This window comes from Zea mays, chromosome 3 (genome assembly GCF_902167145.1).
Source record: "Zea mays cultivar B73 chromosome 3, Zm-B73-REFERENCE-NAM-5.0, whole genome shotgun sequence".
Lineage (NCBI taxonomy): Eukaryota > Viridiplantae > Streptophyta > Magnoliopsida > Poales > Poaceae > Zea > Zea mays.
The window spans coordinates 11,847,093-11,874,891 of NC_050098.1; the positions used below are offsets into that span (position 1 = coordinate 11,847,093).

The 27,799-nt window shown below is 44.8% G+C and overlaps 1 protein-coding gene and 1 pseudogene across 2 annotated transcripts; both read left to right on the top strand.

Annotated features, from left to right (window-relative positions):
• The first annotated feature begins 1,018 nt into the window (after positions 1-1,018).
• LOC100381898 (uncharacterized) lies at positions 1,019-3,660 on the top strand (annotated as a pseudogene). Its single transcript, NR_157312.1, has 2 exons — positions 1,019-1,999; positions 2,537-3,660. The product of NR_157312.1 is annotated as an uncharacterized protein (transcript).
• A 20,735-nt stretch (positions 3,661-24,395) lies between these two features.
• On the top strand, positions 24,396-27,593 carry LOC103649688 (Alba DNA/RNA-binding protein). Its single transcript, NM_001301562.1, has 5 exons — positions 24,396-24,697; positions 24,801-24,849; positions 26,919-26,981; positions 27,080-27,144; positions 27,277-27,593. The coding sequence occupies exons 1-5, from the start codon at positions 24,533-24,535 to the stop codon at positions 27,373-27,375; spliced, it is 441 nt and encodes a 146-aa protein (NP_001288491.1). The 5' UTR covers positions 24,396-24,532; the 3' UTR covers positions 27,376-27,593.
• The last annotated feature ends 206 nt before the right edge of the window (positions 27,594-27,799 follow it).

A 27,799-nucleotide genomic window follows, 5' to 3' on the forward strand; every position in this document is an offset into this window, starting at 1 on the left:
GCCTATCGCGATTTTTACATCGCATCTGTTTCGTTTGTCGCGAGTGCAACATTGTTTTTATTTTCATCTATCCGGGTTCTTCCGAAATTTTCGTGATGTTCGAAACATCGTTGTTCCGAAAAATCGGTGCGTCCGGTGATTATTTAAAATTCATCGCTCACGCGAATACGAATTCGGAAGCCCGACTCACTCGAATGATTTTATCCCAGGTGGATTAATTTGTACTCGACAACTAAGGTGTTGGGGCAAAATAATTTGTATCGCGAGTTGTCTGAGAAAAATCGTGCGCGAGGATATAATTCAATTAATTCTTCAGCACGCTGTTTCGACAACAAAAATCGCGTATACATTAGCGGATCTGGTTTCGGCTAATATTAGTCGAATCACGCAGAACAAATTGTCAGTACCGAAATCAGTTTATTTTGGTCTGTCATTTCTTACCCGGATCCAAATCCTCGAATTTTCCATTTCGTGATTCGAAGAATGAAATGTGTATTCGTGTAGCATGTCGGCCAGTGTACAGCGCTAAAAATCGGGATTCAAAAATATCTACGAAATTATTTAAAGAAATAATAAAAAGGGAAATATCCATCGCTTATTATCTTCCAGCCGTTCTGTTCTCTGATTTTTCTACCGTTGATATTTTCATGCCGCCTCTCTCCAGCTGATCTTTTCAGCTGTTGATTTTATCTCCCTCACGTACGTCTCTCTGTCCCTCTGGTATTTTCAGTCGACGCCCTGCTCCAAAGAAAATCCAGCGCGTCCTGATTTTTCCCCTGTCGCGCCGCTCAGCACAGAAAAATCTGGGCCACCTCCCTTATCCTCTGCACACGCTGCCGCCCAGTATTTCTTCTTCCCTGCGCGGCTGAGAGCTCCGTTCACGCCGCTCCCCCTATTCAGATTTTTCTCACCGCACGCGCTGCTTCTCCCTTATCTGCTTCTTCCTGGCGGCGGCTAGATATTTGAATCCCTGGTCGCTATAAGGTGCAAGCCGAGCACTGCTTTCTCTTGCTGTGCACGTCCCTGCTCTCTCACTTCTCTAGCCACGGACTCCATGGAACAGCAGTAGGCGCCCAGCTCCTTGCATCAAGTGAGCCCGGTGGCCAATTCCCTCTCTCAGCCGAGCGCTCCTCTATTCGCTCGCGTAAAGTCGCGCCTCTGCGCTCCCCCAGTCTTCGCGCGGCAGCTTTGCGCTGCCGGTGCCCAAGTTCCTGCGTGTCCCTCCCTCTCGGCTCCCTGCTTCCATGGCTGGATTTTCCTGCTCCCTTGGCTCCCTCCGTTCAAGCTCCCATCAGCCGCTCAACACTGCTCCACCGTCGCACATGACCATGCCAAGCTGGCCGCCCCTGCTCTACTCGCCCGGCTCGCCGTGGAGCCTCACCGTCGCAGCTCCAGCTCGGATTGAGTCCAATTTCTTGCGCCGCGGTCGCCCTCTCTGCTCTCCGCGCGTGCAGTTCTCTGGCGCGCCCTTGTCTTATCCCTGATCGCTCGCGTGGATGGATGGGTTGCTGCGGTGCTGTCTTGCTGGATGAGCACTGAGTCGATTCGATCCGTCAGCTTCGTATCGGGGAATCTCGGAGTTTGCGTTAACTGCTCGTCGTCGAGCTCCTCTATTGCGCGCGCGAGATTCTCGGCTCGCCACGGCGTGTCGAGTCTCCTCGTCGAGTCTCGCCGCACGTCCTGTTTCCTGCTCGCCAGCGTGCCCTCTCAGCTCGCTCGCCTCTAAAATCCCTATCTCGTCGTCAACCTCGCCGCGACTTAGTTCGTCGTCGCGTCGTTTGCCGTCGAGTCGTCAAACACGTCATCCTCTGCTAAAACCCCACCTCATCAACTCGCTCCCGACTTCAGCTAAAAGTCGTCGTCGTTCCGCGCGTCAGCAAGAAATCCTAAGAATCGGGTGAAGACGAAGCTTGCAGCGCGATATTCCCCAAGCGCTCGACAATTGCCTGGATCGGAAAATCACTACCGATCTCGCGGATTCGAGTCGGCTATTGAAACGGTAAACTGATAAATTATCCAAAATAGTTCGATCGTTGCATAAATTGATGTGCTAGTACGAGGCGCATTAAGGTGCTCGATAAATTGCGTAAGTCGCGAACCTCTCGTCGACTTCGCGGTTTTTGCGAGTATCGAGCCAGATTCAGTTATAGCGAGTTATGTCGCTATTCCGGTCACTTAGCTGAATTAGTGGACCGAGTAGAATTTTGATAGGCATGTGTGATGATAAAATATTTTAATCACCTATAAAGATGTAGTATAATTTATAAGGCAAGGGATTAGTTCAGAATTTAATTAATTAACTGATAAGTGTGATTAGGCTAATTGTATTTCTTGTGTATAGTTTGATGTTCGTGATGTTTGCGTTAGGTTCGAGAAGCGTAATTATTGCGCGTAGTCATATATTAATAACTAGTGTTTCCGTATAAAATTGTACAACGCCTCGGCGCTAGGTGTTTAATTCACCGTCGTGTAGCCTTATTTAGGTTTGTGATATTGTTGTTTATATGCATTCATGTGCATTATGCAAATCATTTAGGTACGTTGATTAACCACGAGATGCGGAGAGCTTGAGTCAAGTCGACCCCAAGCGTGGACTACTCCGCATGGTGAAGCTGATGGACCAACCTGAAGATGGTTAAATCAAGCAAGTGCTCGGTCGAGGGATACTCGCCAAGTGGACGTCGTCTAACAACACTAACCTAGTGTTACTCCAGGCAAGCCCCGGTGCATGCAACCCCTTTCCTTGTGTTTTTAAATACTTTTCGCACACTTAAGTCTAGTGAAATGTGCATTAGGTTCATAGGAATTGCTTGAAACCCTTTGATGCATTGCTTTCCTTGATATCCATACCTTTATAGATACTTCTGTGAAGTATCAAAATATGATTTACAAAAATGCTTAGCCTTGCTTAGATCTTGTGGATAGAGGTTGTCCTTAATTTAACTCGAGAAAGGATGGCTTCTACCTGCAAGAATATTTTCATTTGGAGCAATGGTGGGATCTTACTGCAAAGCTCCCTGTGATGCTCTTTTCATCCTTGGGAACAGAAACAATCCTAAGGATGGAAGTATGTAAATCGAGACTTGGGTTAGGAACAGGTGATGTTCTACCCAGGTTGATTAAGGATTAACGCGTATGTAGGCTTGATGATCGAGGACCCTTTAACTGGTCACATGCCTCGTCATGGGTAAGCCTTGCCTCGGGCAGACTAAGGCCGGAATAAGATAACACGAAATGGGCGTGGAGCGGTGGCGAGAGTAGTGTGTACCCTCCGTGGCAAGAGGCTGGACGGTGGTGTATCTGTGCTCTCGGTTTGCGTGAACCTGATCCGGTCTTAAGAACCCCGGTGGCGGGTTGACATATGCAAGGGTTAAGTGCTACATATGTCGTGTGATTGGAGATCCTCAGCTGAGTATAATCGATTCGGATCGCCGTACCTTCGCGGTTATGAAGACTTGGTCACTGCCCTGCAACCTAAAGTCAGGATGTGAACACTATGGATAAAAATGATGTTGTATTGATGAGATGTTGAAATTAGACTAGATGCAAATAGAGTCTATTAATACTTAACTAGTGTATAACGCGCGACTTGCGCGCGATTTTTTACGGTCTTATTAGAATGTACATATAAAGAAGGAATGATATATATGAAGATTTGGTGTAACACAATATTGATTGTTTTCCTTTATAAACAAATTGAATATTATTCATCTTAGACGTGATGCATGCATGATGTATAATAAGATGACATTGCACAATACCCAAGAAAATGCAACGTAAGGATAATAATTGAGATTCTTTCACACAACACATTAACCAAGACATGGAAAGCAAAATGTTTGGATCTCTAACGGATAGATTTTATCTGATTATAAGAATCTCTAGGTAACCATACAAGGCCATAGTTATGGGTAACAGAGTAACACACTGACACACACACACATATATATATATATATATATATATATATATATATATATATATATATATATATATATATATATATATATATATATATATATATATATTATCTTCATAAACACACAGTGTCTATACGAAATCAGCGCAATATTTGGTGATTGGAATCATAATACTTAAGATTGTACGGATATATTAGGATGCAGCAGTAAGGGGAACAATAGGATACATACAGAGAAAGCCGACGAGAGTGGATGCTGCTTTTGCGTCTGTCTGGCCTTCCTTTCGTGGCTTCTGTTGTGGGAAAAATTAAAGAAAAAAAAGTCGGCCGGGGTGGAGCCGTTGATGTGGGGAGGAAGAGAAAAGAGATTAGGAGATGTTGCTGTTGCGTCTGCGCTCGGATTCGGCAAAGCTAGATGGCTAGATTGATGTCGTGAAGGACTTCAAAGGAACAACACATGTACCAATTGGGAAAAAATGAAAATGCAATATCAATCCTAGCTTGAACTGAGATACGACTTGCGACACCGAATGGGAGAAAAATGAGACTATTAATCTCACCTGGAAGGAAGCGTTGGCAATTTTTGGCAGCAGGATAGATGAGGAGGATGTCCAAGTCGCGTGCTTTGCGGCATCGAGAGTCACCTGCAACCTTCACATCGCATCTGTCGCCTTCGTTCGTTCAGTTCAGTGGTGTGATCTCCAGTCTTCTTCGGCCAGAGTAGAAAGAAGATATCTGGTTTTCCTTTTTTTCCATATGGCAATCTCTGGATGTTTCCAGCACACCGTAGACGCCGCACACAAACGCTTAATGTGCAGAGTTGATCTTAGATCGGACGGCAAATATTTTTTCAGAACACGTGGCCAAACTACGTGACAGCCTTGCTCCCGCGGTTAATAATAAGAATATGGCGTTAAAAGATTGAAAGTAAGGACTCACTTTAGTAAGCTATTTCTGCAAAAGTATCTAAGTTGATTCTTGCTAAAGCCTCTCCTTGATTCCTATTTATCCAGCATACCCTTGAGAGTCTTTTCCTTAGTCGGGTAAGACTTGCTGAGTAATTCCATACTCAGGGTTTTATTCCCTGTTGTTTTTCAGGTTATAGTTTTGTGCTGCTGTGATGGTGTTAAGTGCCGGTGGGCTCGGCCTTCTTATATAAGTATACCCCGTCTTTACCTTCTTATTGAGGATGGTCACTTGAACTAGCATATATTTCAAACTTATAAATAATTTATAACAGTTTAAAGTTATTTCTTTGAATCACCTTTGTAATCACTTCGATCATACAAAGTAAAATTTTTGTAACTTGTAAAATTTGGTAATAAGATTTCCGCTGCAAAGATGTTGATGTGTGTGATTTGTGTTTACTTAATCCCGCGGTTCTGGTTGTAAGTGGTTTATCCGATGTCCTTGGGGCAATCGGACAGATCCTGTTAAGTTATTTAGTGCACATGCATAGCTGTCTGAGGTCTTTGAGACAAGGACAGGTGCATGTGGGCCCAATAACTTGGGAGGTTCTGCCACAGCTGGTATCGGAGCAGGATTAAGTATATACGGTCACATACGTATTTTCAAAACAAAAGTTTTGGTTTCGAAAAACCTATTTTCAACTAAACACATTGTTTGGCTTTGAAAAACAGTTTTGAAAAACTATAATGCTAGCGACATCCTCTATTAAGCCCTAAGTTAAGGACTATCAGGTGGCTTAGTTTAAAACACTAACCCACAACCGGGTGGGTATTGCATACATGTGTATTGTTATTTTTAAGGCCATTCAGTTTTGAATGGATCGACGCTCAGGTAAGGTGAGTTGTGAGAGCATGACCGAACAACCGTCGGTCTAGGGAAGTGTTTAATTGTTGCGCTTGATTATATACATGTTCCACATATGTATATATGAAGGCTGCGATATGGAGTAATTACTTTTCTGGGAATTCAGTACCCCATGGATGTATATGGGTATACAGACATGGGAATACTGAAAAGTGTAATGTACTTGTAACTACGCACCTACACTCAGGTAAGAAGGTAAGTTACCATAATGAGTTGCCCTATGGTTAAAGTGTGGCAACGGCGCCTATGCGTGGCTCGGTGTTTAATGAAGAGCTGGCCTCCATATAGCAATATATGGAGTATAAACTGTTATAAACTGTCATGTGTGACTCGCATCATTGGGAATTGGGCTGTGATGGATTTTCTGCAGGTACACTAACCTCGAAAACGTATGTGTAGTTGACGACTAGCAAAATACCGTGAGAGTCGTAAGTATGCCACCGATATATAACGTTATTGCCACATTATGTTGGCAAAAATCAGTGAGGACGTATAGGACGAGCATGCATCCTGATTGTTGCATCATGTTTGTCACCTATACACCCAAAATGCTTCTCTCATCCTTATTCTAGTAACCATTGATTGTAGATAATATGGTGTAATGTTGAATTATGAACTTCGATGAAATAGGTGTCCCCCATTCTTTAGGTAACCTATTAAGGTCTTATATGGTGTTTGCTCTTGTGCTTAATGTGTCGATAGAAGGTTAGTGACTTGTTTGCCTAAACCCAAATCTAGGCCATGTTCTTATTTAGTGAACCATGACCCAAAACTTAAATTTTTCCGTTATCACTCCATGACCAAACACATACAAATAAATGCTTAGATAATTTCTTCGTTGGACAAAAAGGATACTTAAGCTTAAAATAAGAATCTTGACTCATATTTCCATCTTAGACCATGCCCTTGTTCGATTGGCACAAGTTGATGTCCCTTGCCCAGTTGCCTGTTCTTAAGGATCGCCATGTTGCCTTATCAACCCAACCTAGGAAAGACATGTCCTATCACTTTCTTGAAGTTTGTTGCCTTTGGTTTCATCATATCTATCGAAGGCATACCAACTTAACCTTGTGATTGTTTCCCCTCCGTATCTAATCTGATACTAATCCTTGACCTTGTAATCTCTGCGATGGGCATAGAAATATGCTCGGGGCTGAATTAACAGTCTCTCATCGTACTCCCTCGCCACCCAGTTTAGGTTATGGCCATGCCTTGTTCATTTCATCGGGCCATGATCTATTTGGCTCTCTACTTGTAACTATTCATACAGGTGGAGTACCTCTTTGTATATTATCACCCTTGCCCAGTCTAATTGTGTTGTGCGAGATTTCTTATTGGTTTTGTCTGGTAATGGTGTTATGACTAAAACCGGTGGTGCCGTGACGAAACCGAGGGCCTTCTGTGTGTGCGCACACATGGTCGTGCTGCTCGGCACGCGCTGGTATCACTGTTAGTAGTTGTAATCCATTATGAGACTATATCAATGTGTTATCTTGGCACAATCTGTTTTTGCTACGTGAGATTGTTATTGGTGCCAGTTCGGTAGTGGTGTCACGATTAAGGACTTATGGTGCCGCAGCGAAACTGAGAGGCTCCTGTGAATGCGCACACAGGATTCTGCTGCTTGGCGCGTGCTGGTATCGAAGTCTCTAGTCATGATCCATTGTGGAACTACACCGATGTGTGATCTTTCGTGGACTCCTGCCTTGAAACAATTTCTATGTTGTTTGTGAAGTGATCAAGCAACATCTGTCATCTCCGTTGGATCAAAAGGGCATACCACTCTCATGTGTGGTCTTATTTCTTTTGACTTTGATAGTGACTGCACGCATACAAGTTCCATTTACGTCCTTTGTGTAAACGTGAAGTCTTGGAGCTTGTTAGTGTTGCAAGACAACTAATTAGCTCTCAAAATGGAGGTTTGTTTTCCCTGCTGTTGAGATGCAGGAGTTTGTTCATTCGCTCTCCTATTTAATCAATGTATTTCCTAACCAAGTCGGTTCATCTTGCATGAAGAAAAGGATGAACAACATGACCAAATGGATTTCTACCCAATTACATAATCTCTTGTTAACAAAGAGAGCTCTCGACTGTTGGCTTACCGATGGTACTGAGAGGACTTACTCAATGTCAACCGTAGTTCAACAAGTTGGTTTTGACTAACTTGTAACTGCATTTGAAACAAAGGTTGAGTTTAGAGATCGTTTTATCGATTTGCCTAAACTCACTTTGGTCTAACCCACTCTAAAGAAAGTACTCACCAAAGTTAAGTTAAGCCGACCCATAACCACCTAATCGTCGCTCTAATCGTGCCTCGATCGCCTCACGTGTGCTTTTCCAGCATGTGCGATCAAGTCGAGCCATGACTAGTGCTGGATACAATGAATTGGTTGCGAAGTCAACATCAACGGATCCTTTCGTTGATATTTTCCGAGTCTTTATTATTTTTCTTGGACTTAGATTTTCTGGCTAGCCACGGGTCAACTGTGATGTTATTCAACATTCACACCCGTCTCGTGTGCTATGAACTTACCATGACCACTTGTTGGTAAACCTCCTTTTGTGTGTTTTACCCAAGATGGTGCATCTGGTTCTGTTTGGGGAAAATCGCGTAATTGCCGCTCGCTCAACAGACTCAGATAGTACAGTGTCATCAGAAAAAGCAAACTGCACACATGGAACCTTATGTGATCTTCTCGCAGACATCGTCTTTATTAATGGACATTTCTAAAATTAGCCTACGGCGATACATGTTATGTCCGCTAGAGAAACCACATCCTGAGACACTCGCTTTCGCTCAAGACTGCCTTATGATTACGCTGATATGAACATGGGTTACATACTTCTCTACTCTTAGAAGTCTTTCGTTCCGAATCTCGGGACGAGATTCTTTTAAGGGGGGAGGGTTGTAACACCCCAGGTGCTTACCGTCCGCTCGACAACGAGTATGGAGTTAAGCACGTAATATCAGTAGATGAAACGGATACTAAAATTTAATCATCTTCGCCTATCGCGATTTTTACATCGCATCTGTTTCGTTTGTCGCGAGTGCAACATTGTTTTTATTTTCATCTATCCGGGTTCTTCCGAAATTTTCGTGATGTTCGAAACATCGTTGTTCCGAAAAATCGGTGCGTCCGGTGATTATTTAAAATTCATCGCTCACGCGAATACGAATTCGGAAGCCCGACTCACTCGAATGATTTTATCCCAGGTGGATTAATTTGTACTCGACAACTAAGGTGTTGGGGCAAAATAATTTGTATCGCGAGTTGTCTGAGAAAAATCGTGCGCGAGAATATAATTCAATTAATTCTTCAGCACGCTGTTTCGACGACAAAAATCGTGTATACATTAGCGGATCTGGTTTCGGCTAATATTAGTCGAATCACGCAGAACAAATTGTCAGTACCGAAATCAGTTTATTTTGGTCTGTCATTTCTTACCCGGATCCAAATCCTCGAATTTTCCATTTCGTGATTCGAAGAATGAAATGTGTATTCGTGTAGCATGTCGGCCAGTGTACAGCGCTAAAAATCGGGATTCAAAAATATCTACGAAATTATTTAAAGAAATAATAAAAAGAGAAATATCCATCGCTTATTATCTTCCAGCCGTTCTGTTCTCTGATTTTTCTACCGTTGATATTTTCATGCCGCCTCTCTCCAGCTGATCTTTTCAGCTGTTGATTTTATCTCCCTCACGTACGTCTCTCTGTCCCTCTGGTATTTTCAGTCGACGCCCTGCTCCAAAGAAAATCCAGCGCGTCCTGATTTTTCCCCTGTCGCGCCGCTCAGCACAGAAAAATCTGGGCCACCTCCCTTATCCTCTGCACACGCTGCCGCCCAGTATTTCTTCTTCCCTGCACGGCTGAGAGCTCCGTTCACGCCGCTCCCCCTATTCAGATTTTTCTCACCGCACGCGCTGCTTCTCCCTTATCTGCTTCTTCCTGGCGGCGGCTGGATATTTGAATCCCTGGTCGCTATAAGGTGCAAGCCGAGCACTGCTTTCTCTTGCTGTGCACGTCCCTGCTCTCTCACTTCTCTAGCCACGGACTCCATGGAACAGCAGTAGGCGCCCAGCTCCTTGCATCAAGTGAGCCCGGTGGCCAATTCCCTCTCTCAGCCGAGCGCTCCTCTATTCGCTCGCGTAAAGTCGCGCCTCTGCGCTCCCCCAGTCTTCGCGCGGCAGCTTTGCCCTGCCGGTGCCCAAGTTCCTGCGTGTCCCTCCCTCTCGGCTCCCTGCTTCCATGGCTGGATTTTCCTGCTCCCTTGGCTCCCTCCGTTCAAGCTCCCATCAGCCGCTCAACACTGCTCCACCGTCGCACATGACCATGCCAAGCTGGCCGCCCCTGCTCTGCTCGCCCGGCTCGCCGTGGAGCCTCACCGTCGCAGCTCCAGCTCGGATTGAGTCCAATTTCTTGCGCCGCGGTCGCCCTCTCTGCTCTCCGCGCGTGCAGTTCTCTGGCGCGCCCTTGTCTTATCCCTGATCGCTCGCGTGGATGGATGGGTTGCTGCGGTGCTGTCTTGCTGGATGAGCACTGAGTCGATTCGATCCGTCAGCTTCGTATCGGGGAATCTCGGAGTTTGCGTTAACTGCTCGTCGTCGAGCTCCTCTATTGCGCGCGCGAGATTCTCGGCTCGCCACGGCGTGTCGAGTCTCCTCGTCGAGTCTCGCCGCACGTCCTGTTTCCTGCTCGCCAGCGTGCCCTCTCAGCTCGCTCGCCTCTAAAATCCCTATCTCGTCGTCAACCTCGCCGCGACTTAGTTCGTCGTCGCGTCGTTTGCCGTCGAGTCGTCAAACACGTCATCCTCTCCTAAAACCCCACCTCATCAACTCGCTCCCGACTTCAGCTGAAAGTCGTCGTCGTTCCGCGCGTCAGCAAGAAATCCCAAGAATCGGGTGAAGACGAAGCTTCCAGCGCGATATTCCCCAAGCGCTCGACAATTGCCTGGATCGGAAAATCACTACTGAAAGGGAATTAGGCTTTCACCTAGTTCCTAAATAATTTTGGTGGTTGAATTGCCCAACACAAATCTTTGGACTAACTAGTTTGCCCAAGTGTATAGATTATACAGGTGAAAAAAGTTCACACTCAGCCAATAAAAAGACCAAGTTTTGGATTCAATAAAGGAGCAAAGGGGCAACCGAGGGCACCCCTGGTCTGGCGCACCGGACTGTCCGGTGTGCCACCGGACAGTGAACAGTACCTGTCCGGTGCACCAAGGGACTCAGACTCCAACTCGCCACCTTCGGGAAATTCCAAGGCGACTCGGCTATAATTCACCGGACTGTCCGGTGTACACCGGACAGTGTCCGGTGCGCCAAGGGAAGTCGGCCTCAGGAACTCGCCAGCCTCGGGTTCGCGCGGCAGCCGCTCCGCTATAATTCACCGGACTGTCCGGTGTGCACCGGACTGTCCGGTGTGCCATCGGAGCAACGTCTCTCTGCGGCGCCAACGGCTCCCTGCGGTGCATTTATTGCGCGCGCAGCGCGCGCAGACGTCAGGCACGCCCATGCCGGTGCACCGGACATCAAACAGTACATGTCCGGTGTGCACCGGACACTCAGGAGGGCCCACAAGTCAGAAGCTCCAACGGCTAGAATCCAACGGCAGTGATGACGTGGCAGGGGCACCGGACTGTCCGGTGTGCACCGGACTGTCCGGTGCGCCATCGAGCAGACGCCTCCAGCCAACGGTCAAGTTTGGTGGTTGGGGCTATAAATACCCCAACCACCCCACCATTCATTGCATCCAAGTTTTTCACTTCTCAACTACTACAAGAGCTCTAGCATTCAATTCTAGACACACTAAAGAGATCAAATCCTCTCCAATTCCACACAAAGCCCTAGTGACTAGTGAGAGTGATTTGCCGTGTTCATTTGAGCTCTTGCGCTTGGATTGCTTCTTTTCTTTCTCACTTGTTCTTGAGATCACAACTCCATTGTAATCAAGGCAAGAGGCACCAATTGTGTGGTGGCCCTTGCGGGGAAGTTTTGTTCCCGGCTTTGATTAGAGAAGAGAAGCTCACTCGGTCCGAGGGACCGTTTGAGAGAGGGAAGGGTTGAAAGAGACCCGGCCTTTGTGGCCTCCTCAACGGGGAGTAGGTTTGCAAGAACCGAACCTCGGTAAAACAAATCTCCGTGTCTCATTTGCTTATTCGCTTGGGATTTGTTTTGCGCCCTCTCTTGCGGACTCATTTATTATTACTAACGCTAACCCCGGCTTGGAGTTGTGTTTATATTTGTAAATTTCAGTTTCGCCCTATTCACCCCCCCTCTAGGCGACTATCAATTGGTATCAGAGCCCGGTGCTTCATTAGAGCCTAACCGCTCGAAGTGATGTCGGGAGATCACGCCAAGAAGGAGATGGAGACCGGCGAAAAGCCCACTACAAGCTACGGGAGCACTTCATCGGAAGAGTCCCGCACCAAAAGGAGGGAGAAGAAGAAGAGCTCCTCCAACAAAGGGAAGGAGAAGAAATCTTCTTCTCACCACAAAGAGAAGAAGGAAAAATCTTCTTTCCACAAGCCGCATCGGAAAGGCGACAAGCACAAGAGGATGAGGAAGGTGGTCTACTACGAGACCGACACTTCATCAACATCGACCTCCGACTCCGATGCGCCCTCCGTCACTTCTAAGCGCCAAGAGCGCAAGAAGTATAGTAAGATCCCTCTACGCTACCCTCGCATTTCCAAACATACACCTTTACTTTCCGTCCCACTAGGCAAACCACCAACTTTTGATGGTGAAGATTACGCTAGGTGGAGCGATTTAATGCGATTTCATCTAATCTCGCTCCACAAAAGCATATGGGATGTTGTTGAGTTTGGTGCGCAGGTACCATCCGTAGGGGATGAAAACTATGATGAGGATGAGGTGGCCCAAATCGAGCACTTCAACTCTCAAGCCACAACCATACTCCTTGCCTCTCTAAGCAAGGAAGAATACAACAAAGTGCAAGGGTTGAAAAATGCAAAGGAGATTTGGGATGTGCTCAAAACTGCGCACGAGGGAGATGAGCTCACCAAGATCACCAAGCGGGAAACGATCGAGGGGGAGCTCGGTCGGTTCCGGCTTCACAAAGGGGAGGAGCCACAACACATGTACAACCGGCTCAAGACTTTGGTGAACCAAGTGCGCAACCTCGGGAGCAAGAAGTGGGACGACCACGAAGTGGTAAATGTTATTTTAAGATCTCTCATTTTTCTAAATCCCACTCAAGTTCAATTGATTCGTGGTAATCCTAGATACACTAAAATGACCCCCGAGGAAGTTATCGGGTATTTTGTAAGTTTTGAGTGCATGATAGAAGGCTCGAGGAAAATCAACGAGCTTGGCGACACATCCGAAACTCAACCCGTTGCATTCAAGGCGACGGAAGAAAAGAAGGAGGAGTCTACACCAAGTCGACAACCAATAGACGCCTCCAAGCTTGACAATGAGGAGATGGCGCTCGTCATCAAGAGCTTCCGCCAAATCCTCAAACAAAGGAGGGGAAAAGACTACAAGCCCCGCTCCAAGAAGGTTTGCTACAAATGTGGTAAGCCCGGTCATTTTATTGCTAAATGTCCTATATCTAGTGACAGTGACCGAGGCGACGACAAGAAAGGGAGAAGAAAGGAGAAGAAGAGGTACTACAGGAAGAAGGGCGGCGATGCCCATGTTTGTCGCGAGTGGGACTCCGACGAGAGCTCAAGCGACTCCTCCGACGACGAGGACGCCGCCAACATCGCCGTCACCAAGGGACTTCTCTTCCCCAACGTCGGCCACAAGTGCCTCATGGCAAAGGACGGCAAAAAGAAGAAGGTTAAATCCAACTCCTCCACTAAATATGAATCGTCTAGTGATGATAATGCTAGTGATGAGGAGGATAATTTGCGTTCCCTTTTTGCCAACCTTAACATAGCTCAAAAAGAAAAATTAAATGAATTAGTTAGTGCTATTCATGAAAAGGATGACCTTTTGGACTCCCAAGAGGATTGTCTAATTAAAGAAAACAAGAAACATGTTAAGGTTAAAAAGGCTTATGCTCTAGAGGTAGAAAAATGTGAAAAATTATCTAGTGAGCTAAGCACTTGCCGTGAGATGATTGACAACCTTAGAAATGAAAATGCTAGTTTAAATGCTAAGGTTGATTCTCATGTTTGTAATGTTTCAATTCCCAATCCTAGAGATAATAATGATGATTTGCTTGCTAGGATTGAAGAATTAAACATTTCCCTTGCTAGCCTTAGATTAGAGAATGAAAGTTTGATTGCTAAGGCTAAAGATTTTGATGTTTGCAAAGTTACCATTGCCAATCTTAGAGATAAAAATGATATTCTTCATGCTAAGATTGTTGAACTTAATTCTTGCAAACCATCTACATCTATTGTTGAGCATGTATCTATTTGTACTAGATGTAGAAATGTTGATATTGATGCTATTCATGATCATATGGCTTTAATTAAACAACAAAATGATCATATAGCAAAACTAGATGCTAAAATTGCCGAGCATAACTTAGAAAATGAAAAATTTAAATTTGCTAGAAGTATGCTCTATAATGGGAGACGCCCTGGCATCAAGGATGGCATTGGCTTCCAAAGGGGAGACAATGTCAAACTTAATGCCCCTCCTAAAAATTTGTCTAACTTTGTTAAGGGCAAGGCTCCCATGCCTCAGGATAACGAGGGTTACATTTTGTACCCTGCCGGTTATCCCGAGAGCAAAATTAGGAGAATTCACTCTAGGAAGTCTCACTCTGGCCCTAACCATGCTTTTATGTATAAGGGTGAGATATCTAGCTCTAGGCAACCAACCCGTGCCAAGTTGCCTAGAAAGAAAATTCCTAATGCATCAAATGATCATGCCATTTCATTTAAAACTTTTGATGCATCTTATGTGCTTACTAGCAAATCCGGCAAGGTAGTTGCCAAATTTGTTGGGGGCAAACACAAGGGTTCCAAGACTTGTGTTTGGGTACCCAAAGTTCTTGTTTCTAATGCCAAAGGACCCAAAACAGTTTGGGTACCTAAAGTCAAGAACTAAATTTGTTTTGTAGGTTTATGCATCCGGGGGCTCAAGTTGGATACTCGACAGCGGGTGCACAAACCACATGACCGGGGAGAAAAGAATGTTCTCCTCATATGAGAAAAACCAAGATCCCCAACGAGCTATCACATTCGGGGATGGAAATCAAGGTTTGGTCAAAGGACTTGGTAAAATTGCTATATCTCCTGACCATTCTATTTCCAATGTTTTTCTTGTTGATTCCTTAGACTACAACTTGCTCTCAGTTTCCCAATTATGTCAAATGGGCTACAACTGTCTTTTTACTGATATAGGTGTCACTGTCTTTAGAAGAAGTGATGATTCAATAGCATTTAAGGGTGTGTTAGAGGGTCAGCTATACTTAGTGGATTTTGATAGAGCTGAACTCGACACATGCTTAATTGCTAAGACTAACATGGGTTGGCTCTGGCACCGCCGACTAGCCCATGTTGGAATGAAGAATCTTCATAAGCTTCTAAAGGGAGAGCACATTTTAGGATTAACAAATGTTCATTTTGAGAAAGACAGGATTTGTAGCGCATGCCAGGCGGGGAAGCAAGTTGGAGTCCATCATCCACACAAGAACATCATGACGACCAACAGGCCGCTTGAGCTACTCCACATGGATCTATTCGGCCCGATTGCTTACATAAGCATCGGCGGGAGTAAGTATTGTCTTGTAATAGTGGATGATTATTCTCGCTTCACTTGGGTATTCTTTTTACAGGAAAAATCTCAAACCCAAGAGACCTTAAAAGGATTCTTGAGACGGGCTCAAAATGAGTTCGCCTTAAGGATCAAGAAAATAAGAAGCGACAACGGGACGGAGTTCAAGAACTCTCAAATTGAAAGCTTCCTTGAGGAGGAGGGCATCAAGCATGAGTTCTCTTCTCCCTACACGCCACAACAAAATGGTGTAGTGGAGAGGAAGAATCGAACTCTTTTGGACATGGCAAGAACCATGCTTAATGAGTACAAGACACCTGACCGGTTTTGGGCCGAAGCGGTCAACACCGCCTGCTACGCCATCAACCGGTTATATCTTCACCAAATCCTCAAGAAGACATCATATGAACTCCTAACCGGTAAAAAGCCCAACATTTCATACTTTAGAGTTTTTGGTAGCAAATGCTTTATTCTTGTTAAAAGAGGTAGAAAATCTAAATTTGCTCCTAAAACTGTAGAAGGCTTTTTACTTGGTTATGACTCAAACACAAGGGCATATAGGGTCTTTAACAAGTCCACTGGACTAGTTGAAGTCTCATGTGACGTTGTGTTTGATGAAACTAACGGCTCTCAAGTAGAGCAAGTTGATCTTGATGAGATAGGTGAAGAACAGGCTCCATGCATCGCGCTAAGGAACATGTCCATCGGGGATGTGTGTCCTAAGGAATCCGAAGAGCCTCCAAATGCACAAGATCAACCGTCCTCCTCCATGCAAGCATCTCCACCAACTCAAAATGAGGATGAGGCTCAAGTTGATGAAGGGCAAAATCAAGAAGATGAGCCACCTCAAGATAATGACAATGATCAAGGGGGAGATGCAAATGATCAAGAAGAGGAGGATGAGGAAGAACCAAGACCGCCACACCCAAGAGTCCACCAAGCAATCCAACGAGATCACCCCGTCGACACCATCCTTGGCGATATTCATAAGGGGGTAACCACTAGATCTCGTGTTGCACATTTTTGTGAACATTACTCTTTTGTCTCCTCTATTGAGCCACACAGGGTAGAGGAAGCACTTCAAGATTCGGATTGGGTGGTGGCAATGCAAGAAGAGCTCAACAATTTCACGAGGAACGAGGTATGGCATTTAGTTCCACGTCCTAACCAAAATGTTGTAGGAACCAAATGGGTCTTCCGCAACAAGCAAGATGAGCATGGTGTGGTGACAAGGAACAAAGCTCGACTCGTGGCCAAAGGGTATTCACAAGTCGAAGGTTTGGATTTCGGTGAAACCTATGCACCCGTAGCTAGGCTTGAGTCAATTCACATATTATTGGCCTATGCTACTTACCATGGCTTTAAGCTTTATCAAATGGACGTGAAAAGTGCCTTCCTCAATGGACCAATCAAGGAAGAGGTCTATGTTGAGCAACCCCCCGGCTTTGAAGACAGTGAGTATCCTAACCATGTTTATAGGCTCTCTAAGGCGCTTTATGGGCTCAAGCAAGCCCCAAGAGCATGGTATGAATGCCTTAGAGATTTCCTTATTGCTAATGGCTTCAAAGTCGGAAAAGCCGATCCTACACTCTTTACTAAAACTCTTGAAAATGACTTGTTTGTATGCCAAATTTATGTTGATGATATTATATTTGGGTCTACTAACGAGTCTACATGTGAGGAGTTTAGTAGGATCATGACACAGAAATTCGAGATGTCGATGATGGGGGAGTTGAAGTATTTTCTAGGCTTCCAAGTCAAGCAACTCCAAGAGGGCACCTTCATTAGCCAAACAAAGTATACTCAAGATATTCTAAGCAAGTTTGGAATGAAAGATGCCAAGCCCATCAAGACACCCATGGGAACCAATGGGCATCTCGACCTCGACACGGGAGGTAAGTCCGTGGATCAAAAGGTATACCGGTCGATGATTGGTTCATTGCTTTATTTATGTGCATCTCGACCGGACATTATGCTTTCCGTTTGCATGTGTGCAAGATTCCAATCCGACCCTAAGGAATCCCACCTTACGGCCGTAAAACGAATCTTGAGATATTTGGCTTATACCCCTAAGTTTGGGCTTTGGTACCCTCGGGGATCCACATTTGATTTACTTGGTTATTCGGATGCTGATTGGGCGGGGTGCAAAATCAATAGGAAGAGCACATCGGGGACTTGCCAGTTCTTGGGAAGATCCTTGGTGTCTTGGGCTTCAAAGAAGCAAAATTCGGTCGCTCTTTCCACCGCCGAAGCCGAGTACATTGCCGCAGGACATTGTTGCGCGCAATTGCTTTGGATGAGGCAAACCCTGCGGGACTACGGTTACAAATTAACCAAAGTCCCTTTGCTATGTGATAATGAGAGTGCAATTAAAATGGCCGACAATCCCGTCGAGCATAGCCGCACTAAGCACATAGCCATTCGGTATCATTTTCTTAGGGATCACCAACAAAAGGGGGATATCGAGATTTCTTACATTAATACTAAAGATCAATTAGCCGATATCTTTACCAAGCCACTTGATGAACAATCTTTTACCAGACTTAGGCATGAGCTCAATATTCTTGATTCTAGAAATTTCTTTTGCTAAGCTTGCACACATAGCTCATTTGAATACCTTTGATCATATCTCTTTTATATGCTATGACTAATGTGTTTTCAAGTCTATTTCAAACCAAGTCATAGGTATATTGAAAGGGAATTGGAGTCTTCGGCGAAGAAAAAGGCTTCCACTCCGTAACTCATACTTCGCCACCACTCCGAGCAACTCTCTCTTCTTTGGGGGAGAAATGAGCATCAAGGAAAAGGACTTCATCCTTGGGGGAGAGAGTAAAAGCTCAAACGCAAAAGGACCGGATTTCGTCTTTGGTATAATCTTAACTCATTCATTTATGACCAAAGAGGAGGAACTTACTTCAAGGGCTCTAATGATTCCGTTTTTGGCGATTCATGCCAAAAAGGGGGAGAAATGAGCCCAAAGCAAAAGGACCGCACCACCACCACCAAATTCAAAAACTTAGTGCTTTCCAAAAGTCTTTATCATTTGGTATCCTATTGTGTTCAAAAGGGGGAGAAAGTAGTATTTCAAAAATGGTATATCAAAACCCTCTTGAACACTAAGAGGTGGATCTCTTTTAGGGGGAGTTTTGTTTAGTCAAAGGAAAAGCATTTGAAATAGGGGGAGACAATTTCAAATCTTGAAAATGCTTTGCAAACTCTTATTCATTTACCTTTGACTATTTGCAAAAGATCTTTGAAATGGATTTACAAAAAGAATTTGCAAAAAAAAAAAAAACAAAACATGTGGTGCAAACGTGGTCCAAAATGTTATATAAGAAAGAAACATTCCTTGCATATCTTGTAAGTAGTTATATTGGCTTAATTCCAAGTAACCTTTTCACTTACATTATGCAAACTAGTTCAATTATGCACTTCTCTATTTGCTTTGGTTTGTGTTGGCATCAATCACCAAAAAGGGGGAGATTGAAAGGGAATTAGGCTTTCACCTAGTTCCTAAATAATTTTGGTGGTTGAATTGCCCAACACAAATCTTTGGACTAACTAGTTTGCCCAAGTGTATAGATTATACAGGTGAAAAAGGTTCACACTCAGCCAATAAAAAGACCAAGTTTTGGATTCAATAAAGGAGCAAAGGGGCAACCGAGGGCACCCCTGGTCTGGCGCACCGGACTGTCCGGTGTGCCACCGGACAGTGAACAGTACCTGTCCGGTGCACCAAGGGACTCAGACTCCAACTCGCCACCTTCGGGAAATTCCAAGGCGACTCGGCTATAATTCACCGGACTGTCCGGTGTACACCGGACAGTGTCCGGTGCGCCAAGGGAAGTCGGCCTCAGGAACTCGCCAGCCTCGGGTTCGCGCGGCAGCCGCTCCGCTATAATTCACCGGACTGTCCGGTGTGCACCGGACTGTCCGGTGTGCCATCGGAGCAACGTCTCTCTGCGGCGCCAACGGCTCCCTGCGGTGCATTTATTGCGCGCGCAGCGCGCGCAGACGTCAGGCACGCCCATGCCGGTGCACCGGACATCAAACAGTACATGTCCGGTGTGCACCGGACACTCAGGAGGGCCCACAAGTCAGAAGCTCCAACGGCTAGAATCCAACGGCAGTGATGACGTGGCAGGGGCACCGGACTGTCCGGTGTGCACCGGACTGTCCGGTGCGCCATCGAGCAGACGCCTCCAGCCAACGGTCAAGTTTGGTGGTTGGGGCTATAAATACCCCAACCACCCCACCATTCATTGCATCCAAGTTTTTCACTTCTCAACTACTACAAGAGCTCTAGCATTCAATTCTAGACACACTAAAGAGATCAAATCCTCTCCAATTCCACACAAAGCCCTAGTGACTAGTGAGAGTGATTTGCCGTGTTCATTTGAGCTCTTGCGCTTGGATTGCTTCTTTTCTTTCTCACTTGTTCTTGAGATCACAACTCCATTGTAATCAAGGCAAGAGGCACCAATTGTGTGGTGGCCCTTGCGGGGAAGTTTTGTTCCCGGCTTTGATTAGAGAAGAGAAGCTCACTCGGTCCGAGGGACCGTTTGAGAGAGGGAAGGGTTGAAAGAGACCCGGCCTTTGTGGCCTCCTCAACGGGGAGTAGGTTTGCAAGAACCGAACCTCGGTAAAACAAATCTCCGTGTCTCATTTGCTTATTCGCTTGGGATTTGTTTTGCGCCCTCTCTTGCGGACTCATTTATTATTACTAACGCTAACCCCGGCTTGGAGTTGTGTTTATATTTGTAAATTTCAGTTTCGCCCTATTCACCCCCCCTCTAGGCGACTATCAACTACCGATCTCGCGGATTCGAGTCGGCTATTGAAACGGTAAACTGATAAATTATCCAAAATAGTTCGATCGTTGCATAAATTGATGTGCTAGTACGAGACGCATTAAGGTGCTTGATAAATTGCATAAGTCGCGAACCTCTCGTCGACTTCGCGGTTTTTGCGAGTATCGAGCCAGATTCAGTTATAGCGAGTTATGTCGCTATTCCGGTCACTTAGCTGAATTAGTGGACCGAGTAGAATTTTGATAGGCATGTGTGATGATAAAATATTTTAATCACCTATAAAGATGTAGTATAATTTATAAGGCAAGGGATTAGTTCAGAATTTAATTAATTAACTGATAAGTGTGATTAGGCTAATTGTATTTCTTGTGTATAGTTTGATGTTCGTGATGTTTGCGTTAGGTTCGAGAAGCGTAATTATTGCGCGTAGTCATATATTAATAACTAGTGTTTCCGTATAAAATTGTACAACGCCTCGACGCTAGGTGTTTAATTCACCGTCGTGTAGCCTTATTTAGGTTTGTGATATTGTTGTTTATATGCATTCATGTGCATTATGCAAATCATTTAGGTACGTTGATTAACCACGAGATGCGGAGAGCTTGAGTCAAGTCGACCCCAAGCGTGGACTACTCCGCATGGTGAAGCTGATGGACCAACCTGAAGATGGTTAAATCAAGCAAGTGCTCGGTCGAGGGATACTCGCCAAGTGGACGTCGTCTAACAACACTAACCTAGTGTTACTCCAGGCAAGCCCCGGTGCATGCAACCCCTTTCCTTGTGTTTTTAAATACTTTTCGCACACTTAAGTCTAGTGAAATGTGCATTAGGTTCATAGGAATTGCTTGAAACCCTTTGATGCATTGCTTTCCTTGATATCCATACCTTTATAGATACTTCTGTGAAGTATCAAAATATGATTTACAAAAATGCTTAGCCTTGCTTAGATCTTGTGGATAGAGGTTGTCCTTAATTTAACTCGAGAAAGGATGGCTTCTACCTGCAAGAATATTTTCATTTGGAGCAATGGTGGGATCTTACTGCAAAGCTCCCTGTGATGCTCTTTTCATCCTTGGGAACAGAAACAATCCTAAGGATGGAAGTATGTAAATCGAGACTTGAGTTAGGAACAGGTGATGTTCTACCCAGGTTGATTAAGGATTAACGCGTATGTAGGCTTGATGATCGAGGACCCTTTAACTGGTCACATGCCTCGTCATGGGTAAGCCTTGCCTCGGGCAGACTAAGGCCGGAATAAGATAACACGAAATGGGCGTGGAGCGGTGGCGAGAGTAGCGTGTACCCTCCGTGGCAAGAGGCTGGACGGTGGTGTATCTGTGCTCTCGGTTTGCGTGAACCTGATCCGGTCTTAAGAACCCCGGTGGCGGGTTGACATATGCAAGGGTTAAGTGCTACATATGTCGTGTGATTGGAGATCCTCAGCTGAGTATAATCGATTCGGATCGCCGTACCTTCGCGGTTATGAAGACTTGGTCACTGCCCTGCAACCTAAAGTCAGGATGTGAACACTATGGATAAAAATGATGTTGTATTGATGAGATGTTGAAATTAGACTAGATGCAAATAGAGTCTATTAATACTTAATATGGCGTTAAAAGATTGAAAGTAAGGACTCACTTTAGTAAGCTATTTCTGCAAAAGTATCTAAGTTGATTCTTGCTAAAGCCTCTCCTTGATTCCTATTTATCCAGCATACCCTTGAGAGTCTTTTCCTTAGTCGGGTAAGACTTGCTGAGTAATTCCATACTCAGGGTTTTATTCCCTGTTGTTTTTCAGGTTATAGTTTTGTGCTGCTGTGATGGTGTTAAGTGCCGGTGGGCTCGGCCTTCTTATATAAGTATACCCCGTCTTTACCTTCTTATTGAGGATGGTCACTTGAACTAGCATATATTTCAAACTTATAAATAATTTATAACAGTTTAAAGTTATTTCTTTGAATCACCTTTGTAATCACTCCGATCATACAAAGTAAAATTTTTGTAACTTGTAAAATTTGGTAATAAGATTTCCGCTGCAAAGATGTTGATGTGTGTGATTTGTGTTTACTTAATCCCGCGGTTCTGGTTGTAAGTGGTTTATCCGATGTCCTTGGGGCAATCGGACAGATCCTGTTAAGTTATTTAGTGCACATGCATAGCTGTCTGAGGTCTTTGAGACAAGGACAGGTGCATGTTGGCCCAATAACTTGGGAGGTTCTGCCACATTTATGGTCTGTTCTGAAGGTGTTTATCAGCCATGTTTAGGAGTGTTGGGGGTACCCCTAATTACGGTACCCGATAGTTTTGTACCCTAATTTTGAACCCTATAGTAGAATCCCAATTCTAAGAATCTAAATGACTAAACTGAATTGTTTAAATGTAAATGCACAAAGGACATGGTTATGAGGCTCCTCGATGTTTTGCCGAACTCTCGGAGAGTCAAGAGTCTCCACTAATCCTCATTGGAGCACTGATGCAAGGGTGTCGCTCTCTCTTGATCTGTGCAAGGACCAAGTGCTCTCTGTGAGCGGGTTCTTCGTTGCTCGGGCATGGTGAACCGCAGACAACCATGTATGTGGACGATTCAGGTCACTCACAAGCTCTCTAGAGAACACCACACTTTAGATCGCCATCTAACTATCTAGGTAATGCCGATCACTAAAAATAACAAGCACTAGACTCTCACTTGATCAACCATATCAAGTCATGAGGGTGGTGGTCGCACACAATGACACAAATCACTCTCTATATACTAATGAGGTTACTGATCATGAGATTTTAAACTCTTAAGTGGCTACTTTAATAGATAAGAGAGGCAAGACTCCTTAAATGACTAAGTTGAGCATATAAATAGCTCCAAGTGAAGAAATTAGTTGTAACACCTCACTCAACATATTTAGTTGTACCTTCGATTTGACTCAAAATGATGATAGAGTATTATTTCTGTGAATTGGGACGAGAGATGGTTTCCTTTTTCTCGCTCGACTCCACCAATCTGCAAGGTATTCATGTTCAAGCCTAGAGGCAACAAATAGTGTGTTGCATGTGCCAACGATTTAAGGAAGGAAGTGCGTGCGCATTGCCACTTCGAAGCGAGAACCTTTACCGGCTTAGGGCCTGCTCGTTTTAATCTTAGTCTATATGGATCGGAGGGGATTGAGTAGGTTTAAATTTATAGTAAGTCAAAATCTTTCCTAACCCCTCCCAATAGTCAGGCCCCATTTGGTAGGGCTCTTCCTTGCCAGTTTTAACCTTTGCTCTGGCTCCTCTAAGAAAACAGCTCCCTCCTTATTTTTAGGAAGAGCTATAGAAAGAGCACCATGTTTGGTTGGAAATATAGCTCCTACTGTAGTTTCTCCTACGATGTAGCACCGACGAAGAGAAAAATATGGGAGAGGAGCCGGTAGAAGCTCCTTTTTTTTGGCTCCCGGTTCCTGCTGGTTTTTTAGAGGAGCTTATCCCTCTTTTCAAGGAAGAGCTCATCAAAGAGCCTCCGTTTTGGTAGATTTTTTTAAGAAGCCGTTGAAGGAGCCTTTGAAGAAGCCCTACCAAAGGAGGCATCAATACTGTCCGATCCACATGGGATGAAATAAACTGGTGCATTGACGACATCGTTGTGGTAAAGGTCGTAGTGCCAGAGTAATCATTACCACAAGGCGTAGAGGGGGATGTCATAAGCCCTATATAGTTAAATCGATTTTTGACATAATCAAAAAGATATATTCAGTAGAATCGTAACCATAGAATACAACTTTAATCGAAATGCATGCATTTGTCTCATACACTATGGAGATGATAAGAAGATATATATGTTACATCTCCGATGGGCTATAATTGGAGATGCTTTTTATTTCTGGTACAAAAGTTTCTATATTAATGGGAAAACTGTTGAGCAACGGGACGACAACAAGTGATTGAGTTCAGCAGTTGTTTGTAGAAAATGATTGACTCTTATGTGTCCAGCTACCAGCTTCCGGCACATGAGCCGCTGTCCTCTGAGTGGGCCGCTTCCATTTGGGCTGCTTGAATCGTCGGCTAAGGAGGTTGGGCCGTGACATCCCATCGCTGAGTCCGTCAAGCCCACGCATCATCACTCACGCGCGGGGCCGTCCGACCGGGCCTCTCCTCCCTCGTTTTACCCGCACTCGCCGCAACGCCGAGAAGACGCGAGAGGAAGGGAGGAGGTGAGCCACCGGAAGCGGAGACGTGAGCACTCGACCAACCCCGTCGATCCGGCTGCGGCGCGGCGTGCTAGATCGCTACCGACCATGGTGGTGGAGGAGATCGCCGAGGGGGTGAAGAACCTAACCGTCACCGGAGATGCGGCGGCTTCAGGCGGAGAGGGGCAGAGGAGGGGCGGCGGCGGCAGCAGCAACCGCATCCAGGTGTCCAACACCAAAAAACCCCTCTTCTTCTACGTCAACCTCGCCAAGGTACGGCTGACCTTCTCTCCCTACGCGCCGCATCTTTCCGTGATACTCCTGCCCACCCGCCGCTTCCAGATTCTGGCTGATTTGGTTACTTCGGTCCGTGCAGAGGTATATGCAACAGCACGGCGATGTAGAGCTATCCGCTCTTGGGATGGGTGCGTCCCTCCTTCGCCCTTCTTTCTAACCCTTTTTTTGCACATATTTATTACTGGTGAAGTTAATTTAGGCATTGTCGCTTGACATTGATGCCTCTATCCGCGAATTTGGTTTATGTTATTAAGTACGCCGATAAATATGATGTAAAGACGCAGAATGCGTCGGCGCGGCGCGTGTTCTTTTCTGTACGTTTCTCAATGCTGGATCTGTGTTAGTTATTATTGCTAAAACCCTAGCTTTTATGGCAGTTAGAGTCCCTTTGCTAGGGCTTACAGAAGGCTCTGGCTTTGGCTTCTGAAGAAACCCTACCAAACGGGGTAAAAAGAAAACCGGTTTCTCCCCTGAAACCACCAAGGAACCGGAGCCCAAAATATTAACTTGCACCAGCTCCTCTCAAAAATACTCTACGAAACCCTTTTGTCAAATATCTTTCTACAAAGTGTTCTGGCTCTACCAGAGAAGCTACTCCAGGAGAGGAGCTAAATCTGAAGCCATTTTAGGACCTGGAGCCCTGCTAAACTTGCTCCTAGTGTTCCTAGGCGGCATTTGCCTTGTGAGTTGTGACACGCAGAGCACAGCTTAGAATTTGGTCATGCAACTTGCCAGATTTATTGTCCGAGGAAAAACTTACCAAGTTTGAGTCAAGTGCTATGCAATGCATTGTTATTATTACATGGCTATCATGCTCTGGATGACCACAGACAAGCAGCTACTTCCACTTGGGGTTCGCCTGAGAACCATGGTTTTCAAGGTGTCGCCTAGGCGCCTAGACACTCAAAAATCATGGCATGGGCGTCCCTGTTCCCTAAATGAAAATGAAAAAAAAAACAGAAAGAGACCGGGAGGGGGGTGGAAGGGAAACCAATGTTACCAACCAACAAGCCCCAGCAGCTGCCAATCCCTGATAGCTCTGGCTTGTAGAACTCGCGCTTGTCAATTGAGGCACGATAGATCTCGACCTGGACAGAAGCTCAGTTGATCTGAGAGCACACGACTCAATGAGGGCCCGAGAAGAAGCAGGGAGGAGGAGCAGAGGAGTTGCTGGCAGCATCATGCAAGGAGATTAAGGAAGGAGTTCTGGAAACGTATAGGCTATAGGCAAGTTGGGGGATGGACGGATGGTTATATAGGGTGGCTAGTGGGCTGGGGCAGCCCCTTAAGTCTCCTGCCCTCTTTCTCCTTTTTCTTTGTTTTTCCTTCCTTCATGCTGCTGGCTTCCTGTTTCTCAGAATGGTATACATCACCTTGCGATCGTGTAGGTGTCACCTTAGGCGATTAGAAGGTGGTCCATCACCATGTCTTGCCTTATTGCCTTAAGAACCATGTTGAACACTGTTTGGGGTTCCGGAATTTAGTTATATGAATTTTTGACTTGCAATCTCCTGTATTCAAAGTATTCATTAGAGATGCAGGAAAGGAAAGATAATCATCCGTTGCTGATCTTCATGTTGTTACAGAAAGATTATCATCTGTCGTATGAATTTTTGACTTGCAATCTCATGCCTTATTACGGAAAGTTCTCTTGCATTTTAAGTAGATTGCTGACTCTTCATGTTGTTATAGCATCTCCAAGAGCGATCATAAATTTGGTCCCCTATTTCTTCATGTAGGCTAAACATTTATCTCTTCTAAATCTGTCACTTCGACAGCAGTTCCCATTTATCTTAATGCCCTAAACTTTAAACATGACACGTAAGCAATATGGACGAAAAAACATGGAAGGCTGAGATACCCCATTTTTCGGGGGTGGAAGAGAGGTTTTTTATAATGCAACTAAACAAAGGAGTTCATTTAGGGTGTCTGTTGAACGGTTAGCCTTAAATTTAAGTATAGTAGTTTGGATAGGTGTACAGGGTAATCTTGGAGATGCTCTTAGTCAGGGTATTCTGATATTTTTTTTTATTGGATACATAACTTAAGCTCAATTAACATCTTTATATGTGATTTATTTGATGCATCAATACTACTTTTTCGTTAAAACATACAATGATACAAAAGCTTTCCATTTCAAATTTCTGCATCAGTGTATTGTTTGAGGCACACTAACCAAGCTTTATTTTGTTTCCAGCCATAGCAACAGTTGTGACCGTGGCAGAAATTCTGAAGAACAATGGATTTGCTGTTGAAAAGAGTGAGACTTCAGGGCTTTGTTGTCTTGTAGATTATGCCTAATCTATATTATTATATTTGCCGCTCTGAATCATCCCTTTGTGTCTTAAACCTACATAGAAATTAGGACCTCTACTGTTGAAATAAACGACGAATCAAGAGGGCGTCCATTCCAAAAGGCCAAGGTCAGAAATACTATACCTTTAATTGAGTGTACTTAAGCTATTCATTGTGTTTGTCAGTTTGGTCATTCTATCTTTAACTGTATGCAATTCGTCTTTTACTGAGAATTAAACTGACATGAACCTCTCCCTCAGATTGAGATAATCTTGGGAAAGAGCGACAAATTTGATGAGCTGATGGCCGCTGCTGCAGAAGAGAGGGGCGAAGTGGAAGATGGTGAAGAGCAGGCTTGAAAACAGTACCGATGACAAGCTGCTGCTGCTGTGCTCTGTTAGTGTTGTTTAATTTAGTTTAATACCGTGTGCATGAGATATGGCACGCGTTCTTGCTCAACTACATCACCATGGCAATGTCTGCAAATCCATGGATTGATGGATGGATGTTGGTTGTTTCTTAACATTCTGGACATGTTGTTCATTTGTTTCTTTGGCTATGTATGTTTTAGCAGTCCAGCGTTCCCCTTACAAAATATGGCGTGCTTTGTTGACTACACAGACCGCTGTTCCTTTCCTGAATTATTGTCTGCAAAGATTAGAGATAATCAATGGGTAACTAATACCCAATGGATAAAAACTCTATTAGGGCTAGTTTGGAACCTTATTTTTCTAAGGGCTAGTTTGGCAGCAACGTGGGAAAATCCTAGGGAAGATATCCACC

What these genes read in the sequence shown, in the direction of transcription:
- LOC103649688 (NM_001301562.1), top strand. Translation starts at nt 24,533, where the DNA reads ATGGTGGTGGAGGAGATCGCCGAGGGGGTGAAGAACCTAACCGTCACC. An exon ending in TCTACGTCAACCTCGCCAAG is followed by an intron (nt 24,698 to 24,800) that starts GTACGGCTGACC and finishes CGGTCCGTGCAG; the next exon opens with AGGTATATGCAACAGCACGG. An exon ending in GCTATCCGCTCTTGGGATGG is followed by an intron (nt 24,850 to 26,918) that starts GTGCGTCCCTCC and finishes TTTTGTTTCCAG; the next exon opens with CCATAGCAACAGTTGTGACC.